Below are 7,855 nucleotides of genomic sequence, written 5' to 3'. Positions count from 1 at the left end.
GACAGACAAAATGAGAGAAGAAAAAAATCCAGAAAATCACATTGTAGGATTTCTAATGAATTTATTTGCAAATTATGGTGGAAAATAAGTATTTGGTCAATAACAAAAGTTTATCTCAATACTTTGTTATATGCCCTTTGTTGGCAATGACAGAGGTCAAACGTTTTCTGTAAGTCTTCACAAGGTTTTCACACACTGTTGCTGGTATTTTGGCCCATTCCTCCATGCAGATCTCCACTAGAGCAGTGATGTTTTGGGGCTGTTGCTGGGCAACACGGACTTTCAACTCCCTCCAAAGATTTTCTATGGGGTTGAGATCTGGAGACTGGCTAGGCCACTCCAGGACTTTGAAATGCTTCTTACGAAGCCACTCCTTCGTTGCCCGGGCGGTGTGTTTGGGATCATTGTCATGCTGGAAGACCCAGCCACGTTTCATCTTCAATGCCCTTGCTGATGGAAGGAGGTTTTCACTCAAAATCTCACGATACATGGCCCCATTCATTCTTTCCTTTACACGGATCAGTCGTCCTGGTCCCTTTGCAGAAAAACAGCCCCAAAGCATGATGTTTCCACCCCCATGCTTCACAGTAGGCATGGTGTTCTTTGGATGCAACTCAGCATTCTTTGTCCTCCAAACACGACGAGTTGAGTTTTTACAGAAAAGTTATATTTTGGTTTCATCTGACCATATGACATTCTCCCAATCTTCTTCTGGATCATCCAAATGCTCTCTAGCAAACTTCAGATGGGCCTGGACATGTACTGGCTTAAGCAGGGAGACACGTCTGGCACTGCAGGATTTGAGTCCCTGGCGGCGTAGTGTGTTACTGATGGTAGGCTTTGTTACTTTGGTCCCAGCCCTCTGCAGGTCATTCACTAGGTCCCCCTGTGTGGTTCTGGGATTTTTGCTCCCCATTCTTGTGATCATTTTGACCCCACGGGGTGAGATCTTGCGTGGAGCCCCAGCTCAAGGGAGATTATCAGTGGTCTTGTATGTCTTCCATTTCCTAATATTTGCTCCCACAGTTGATTTCTTCAAACCAAGCTGCTTACCTATTGCAGATTCAGTCTTCCCAGCCTGGTGCAGGTCTACAATTTTTTTTCTGGTGTCCTTTGACAGCTCTTTGGCCTTGGCCATAGTGGAGTTTGGAGTGTGACTGTTTGAGGTTGTGGACAGGTGTCTTTAATACTGATAACAAGTTCAAACAGGTGGCATTAATACAGGTAACAAGTGGAAGACAGAGGAGCCTCTTAAAGAAGAAGTTACAGGTCTGTGAGAGCCAGAAATCTTGCTTGTTTGTAGGTGACCAAATACTTATTTTTCACCATAATTTGCAAATAAATTCATGAAAAATCCTACAATGTGATTTTCTGGATTTTTTCTCTCTCATTTTGTCTGCCATAGTTGAAGTGTACCTATGATGAAAATTACAGGCCTCTCATCTTTTTAAGTGGGAGAACTTGCACAATTGGTGGCTGACTAAATGCTTTTTTGCCCCACTGTATATTGTTTTAGATAATACAGATATGGTCCATTCTGATCAAGAATGTCAGAAGAGGAAATAATCTTATCTTCCATATGGTTCCTTCCCTAACCTTGCTCTCCTGATACAATGCTTTCCATCAAAGGCACATTGTCTACTCTGGTACAGGGTGAAATGTATATTGTACAAATTTGACTGTGACACCTTTTGACTATGATGAGGTGTTACGCTTGTGTATACACCCTGGTATTATACTACGGAAATTGTTTCCAAAGCTACAATGAGGACTTGTGCAGAGCAGAATCAACAACCTCTGAAAACTCATTTGCTTTTGAGAAGGAAACGACTCAATTATTACGTTAACTGTTAACCATTATTTTAATGCATCTCCAGAAGTCCCACTCTGGACACAAGTCAGTAGGTCCATGGCCCAATACTTTCCCCCCCCCCACCTCAAAGGTGGAAACACAAAAGTTTGAACCTTTAGGCCAAGCACCTGTATAAAACCCAGTGGTGGAAATGCGCCATAACTGTCCCTCAGATCTTCAGATCATCTAGTCTGGTCTTACTATTGCTGTGCTTGCTGGATCGACTGGGTCGCCGTTGTTTCTCTGAGGGCGACTCTGGAGCAGAACTGGAGCCTTTCCTTTCTGTGGTGTCACCCCCTTCTGGTTTACTGTTCATCTCTACGGCCAGGTTGTCTCTGTTCTGCTTGTAAGCCACTTTGCTGTTGTAGGGGTGGTAGGCAGAGTCAGGCTCATTCATGATGTACTGGTCTGCATGGTAGGGCTCTGGGGCTGGGTGGTGCCTAGGGAAGTAGTTATAGTTTGGGACAGAAGGCACCACTGCGTCGCTGGGGGCCTTGGACCCTGTCTCACATGGGGTCTGGACGTGTCTGTACCGACGGCACTTGGTGAACCCCAGGTGATACATCTCCACTATGTTCAGCACCAGAGATATGCATGCCACTGCCAACATGAAGAGGATGAAGATCGTCTTCTCTGTGGGCCTGGAGATGTAGCAGTTCACCACGTTGGGACAGGGTGAGCGGTTACAGGTGTACAGAGGTTTCAGCTCAAACCCATAGAGCAGGTACTGAGCTATGATAAATCCCACCTCGAACAGGGTTTTGAAGATGATGTTGAAGACGTATGTGCGCAGCAGGACCCCCTGCAGGCGGACGCGGCCCAGGTCGTCCCGGACGGGGGGCTTCTTGGGTTTGGCGTCAGGCAGCAGCTGCTGCTTGTCATTGTGGATGGCCAGTTGCTCAGCCAAGTCTTTCTCCTTCTGCTTCTGTTTCTCCTCCATGCGCACCAGGTGCAGGATGTGGCCCAGGTAGATGAGAGTGGGCGTGGACACGAAGATGATCTGCAGCACCCAGAAGCGGATATGAGAGATGGGGAAAGTCTTGTCATAGCAGACATTCTGACAACCAGGCTGCTTGGTGTCACAGGTGAAGCCAGACTGCTCATCACCCCACACTTTCTCAGCTGCAGCTCCAAGCACCAGGATCCTGAAGATGAAGAGCACGGTCAGCCAGACCTTGCCCACTACAGTGGAGTGCTCCTGGGCACTCTCCAGAAGCTTGCCCAACAAGTTCCAGTCCGCCATAGTGGCTCACTCATAGGCTCAGTCTTACAGAGAGATTTGAAACAGGAACCTGCAATCAGAATAAAAACAATATAAACGAATGTACTGCATCAGACAAACATCACAATTGGATTGAAAACCATTGCATAATAACTTGGATAGTTTAATAAGGAAAATGCCTCAACCATACTATATTATTACACCCAGGGTGGCATAATAAATGAACCTATACTGATGCATTTTCATTTATGATCTATTTGGTTGTAAAAGCTTGCATTTAAAGATAAGAGCCAAGTATTTTTACTGTGGCTAAACAGACCTCTACAGCTCAATAATGTGTTTGTAGTTTTTATTTTATTTTTTTAGAGTGTTTCTGTAAATTAACCAGATTAACTTTTATATATTAGGTTCTGCTCCAAGTTTCTGTGGTTCTGTTTCTTTTAGCATGAAAACATTTGTTCAATACATTAATCTGGTCCCTGCAGAGGCCAACTAAGTGAGATTGGTGCTTCCTGGCAATAATTTGCCATAATTTCTCTACAGAGAAAGTAACGCCCATGCTTTAACAAGTGAGCAATCTATGGCCTTGTTCTTTCCACACAGTTTATTTTTCATAAACTGGAGTCCTAATCCCGAAAATGTGAGACGTTCTGAAGAACATGAAGAGTATAATGTTGGTCATGTACCTAGAGTGTTGCCATATGCTTGTGAAATGTCTTGTAGAAAAGCTCAGGGTGCAGTATGCATCTTTTTTGGTTTTACCTTAATTATTCTGAAATAAATAATTTCCTCCAAGTTCCTCTGTTTTTATTATTCATTTAACGGAGTGGCTGCGGAACCTTCCTTTAATTGACACACCACAGGCAACAGCAGGACATAACACCTGTTTCCCTGAGGAGAAACCGCCCATCAAGTAGACCTAGGGTTGCAAATACCAGGGACGAACTTTCAATAAATTCCCTGGTTTTCTAGAAATCCTAGAATCCTTTTCAAACCTGTTTGAAATACAAAAACTATACTGAAACTGTTATGTTTGACTCCAAAACTAAATACAATACAATAAAATACAAATTCTCAACTTTGGGCATTCAAGCTTTTGGGGGATTTTCAAGCTACTGAATCTGGATGGTAAATGTGGCAACGAGATGGCCTTCTTTCAAAAAGGCCTAGCTTTGCATAACTTTTGCTAACTATCACTAGCTAACAAGGGGGAAAACAGGTAGGTAGCCAACTTGATTCTTCTTACATGTACTACTACGGTTAAAAAGCATTGGATTGGTGTAAACATGGGCGAGAGAGAGTTTCCTTCTACCTTATTGTTTTGCACCATTCTATTCCTTTTAAAACCAAGTCACTTTGAGATGAACTTTATAATTTAAACCTAACCTAACCATAGCTCTCGAGAACCCAAGACCATACAGCCATAGGGTTCTCATTTGAACAATAGATCAGAGCAGGGCAAACGTTTACAACTGTCCCGACACTCTGTCTAAACGTTAATAATCACTGTGTGCAATACGGTTTTGGAAACCTCAGAAATTCTACTTTCATATCAACCGAAAATGATTGTACAAAGACAAAAGATGCATTTACTGTGTGCCGTTTTAACACTGATTCCCACAGAGGTGTTTTGCATTGCACTTCCTGAGGTAATGCGGTATTACACAAAAAAGCGGTATTACACAAAAAACCTCTGAAAATCTGCGGTAAAACAGCTAACAGTAAATTTATCTTTCGTATTTGTAAAGTTATTTTTGAATGATAATTAAGTTGTGTTCAAGGTTTTCCAAACTGTATCACAAGCAAGAATCAACTGTTTCTAGATAGAGCTTTTCACACTTGACTAAATCTCCTCAGCTAATCAAAAGGGATGTGGAATGACTCCAATGTAGCATGAGAAGGGCTTACCTAACCTACTGTATGACCTGACCCATCACCTTATGTATTAATGGCCCCCAGTTGCAAGAAGTGGCATCCTCAAAAATATAAAAAACGATACAACCCAAATGGCTCATAGCCTCCCATGTATGCCTTCGGTCCCTAAACCTAAAACTGAAACTAAATCATATAAAAACGAAATAGAAATATTTTATACAACTCAAACTAAATAAAAACTAGCAAATCAGGTTTGAAAACTAACAAACTAAACTGAATTCAAAATAAAAATAGAAAAAACCCTGAATATAAAAACACAAAACTATAATAACCTTGGTCTACACAACAGTCTTAACATTTTGCTGCTTTAAAATTACATTTGACAAAAATCTTACTGAATTACACAACCTACGTTGAATAAGATTCTACTAACTTTGCACAACTCTTAGTAAATTTGGTTGTGAGCCATTGATGGACAGCAATATTTAAACCTTGTCTCTGATTTTCAAGCAGATTTAAGTAGGACTGAAACTGGACCATCGAGGAACACTCAACATCTATTGGAAAGCCATTCTGGTGTGTCTTTGGCATTAACATTTGTGTAATTTCCCATTGAAAAATAAAACCCTATCCCAAGGTTCGGAATTCAGAAGACTGAGGCAGGGTTTCCTCTAACTTTTTATCTGTGCTTTGCTCCTTTCATATTTATTTTTGTTCTGATCAAGTTCCCAGTCCATGCCGGTGACAAGCATACAACATGATGCTGCCACCACAATATTTGAAAATATTACCTTTTTAGATTTCCTTTTAAAGCATAAAAATGTGAAGAATGTGCAAGGGGTGTGTAGGCTTTCACTAGCGACTATGTACCCATTGAATGCATACTAAGTACTGACTGTACCCATAGTATGCACTGGAGAAGGTAGTGGCCTGGCCACTGTATCCTACTGCCAGGCAGGAGCTCCAAGACAAACACACTGACACACATGACCTCTACAGGATGTAGCTCTCTTCTCCCTAGATATAGGTTTCCAGGGGTTGAGTTGTCACTTTAGTAAACATACTGATTGATGCCAGTTGGACTTGCCTATGGAAGTGGCGGTCAGGTTCCCAGATGAGTTTCACTTTCCATACAGGGATTTTAAAGTTATGAAAAACTAGGAAGCTGTTACCTAAGGGCCTTCCATGACAGTGTACTGTACATGTGGATGGCCAAGAACTCGTATCAATCTGGGATTTCTGTGATTACATTCCTCATAGTCCATGGTTTAATCATTGCACTGCAACTACACTCACTGTAATGGTTGACTTCCCTCATAACAGTTTGAAGTTGAACCATTTCAGAAATTCAGAGACTAATATCCCAGCTAGCACATTTGGTTCCTTGAAAGTTGTGGGAAAGTACATTTCTGGTTTCCCATTGGTTCTGGGAATGAAGCCATACGTTTTTTGAACGGAAGTGACATTTTTACCTATTCTGGGAACGTACATTGTTTGGTCCTGAGAACTATGGTTCCCTGAAAATGTTCCTGGGAGGTTTTATTAACGTTCTGAGAACATGTTTCAATAAGACTTTTAATAAAACAAATAGCTTAATTTAACTGTTTGGAACTCCAAGCATAGATAGAACACTTGGGCATTAGTCTTAGGCATTACTGGAATGTGTAATGGGTGTACAGGCTCCTGAGTGGCGCAGTGGTCTAAGGCACTGCATCTCAGTGCAAGAGGTGTTACTACAGACCCTGGTTAGATTCCAGGCTGTTTCACATCTGGCTGTGATTGGGAGTCCCATAGGGCGGCGCCACATTTGGCCCAGCGTCATCCGGGTTTGGCTGGGGTAGGCAGTCTTTGTAAATAAGAAATTGTTCTTAACTAACTTGCCTAATTAAATTTAGAGGAAATGGTTGAATGTATTATTATTTTGTGAAATGTATGATGTAGAAAGGGAGAGGTTGTTTGACAGGGTCAGAGAGGTTGGAAGGGAATGAGTATGTGGTATTTTGGGTGGGGGTGATGGGGCTAGTGAGGTTATTATTTTATTTTATTAGAAATTCAGGGTTAGTTAAGAGAATATAGTGATATAGATAGGTTGTGACTGGCCTCACACTCCAGTACAGTAGGTGGCGTTGTATGCACCTGTCATTTGGTTGCGATTTGCCAATAAAACTTGAAGAAGAAGATTAATTTTATTTTATACTGAGAACTGAATGTATATGTTTTTAAATAACATTCATAGAACGTTCTATGAACTTTATTCAAGTTTTCGTGTGGTTTTTATGCAAAGTTTTCTTAATGTTCCTCGGAACAATTTGAGAACATTACTTTAAATACAACCAAGAGGAAACCTGTACAGTAGGAAACATTATGCTGAAGTACTGAAATTCACATAGAAAAACTTAGTTTCTTAACGTTCTCAGAACAAAGTGAGAACATGACTTTAATAGAACCATGAGGAAACATGTAAGAAACTTTATGCTGAAGCACTGTAATTCCCACAGAAGAATATTGATTCTCTGAACTAATTTGAGAACATTCCCAATGTCAAACCAGTTGGAGACATTCCTAGAACATTACCAAAATTGAAAAGAAATCCATCTTTTAACTTTTACGAAACGTTCTGTTAAAGTAATGAAATTAAATGTACTGAGAATGTTCAAAAGCCAAGCAACTATCCGGCATCATTCCCAGAAGTTTTGGGAAGGTAGTACGCAATAACAAAAAATATATATACATTTATAAGTTTCATGTTTATGAGGAAACATGTATGGTAGGAAATGTTATGCCTAAGAACTGGTTATGCAAAATAACCATAGAACACCCACACTTTCACCAATTTCTAAGAAACATATGGCTTTCAGAACATTATGTGCTAGCTGGGTATTGACCGTATTACTGACCATATTAAT

The 7,855-nt window shown here is 41.0% G+C and overlaps 1 protein-coding gene across 1 annotated transcript; it reads right to left on the bottom strand.

Annotated features, from left to right (window-relative positions):
- Window positions 1–1,422: 1,422 nt before the first annotated feature.
- LOC115105751 (gap junction alpha-3 protein-like) lies at window positions 1,423–3,140 on the bottom strand. Its single transcript, XM_029628089.2, has one exon. The coding sequence runs from the start codon at window positions 3,093–3,095 to the stop codon at window positions 2,022–2,024; it is 1,074 nt and encodes a 357-aa protein (XP_029483949.1). The 5' UTR covers window positions 3,096–3,140; the 3' UTR covers window positions 1,423–2,021.
- Window positions 3,141–7,855: the final 4,715 nt, after the last annotated feature.

This window comes from Oncorhynchus nerka, linkage group LG22 (assembly GCF_034236695.1).
Source record: "Oncorhynchus nerka isolate Pitt River linkage group LG22, Oner_Uvic_2.0, whole genome shotgun sequence".
Classification (NCBI taxonomy): domain Eukaryota; kingdom Metazoa; phylum Chordata; class Actinopteri; order Salmoniformes; family Salmonidae; genus Oncorhynchus; species Oncorhynchus nerka.
The sequence above is the reverse complement of the archived record's forward strand: the minus strand, read 5'-3'. Positions and strand labels throughout refer to the sequence as shown.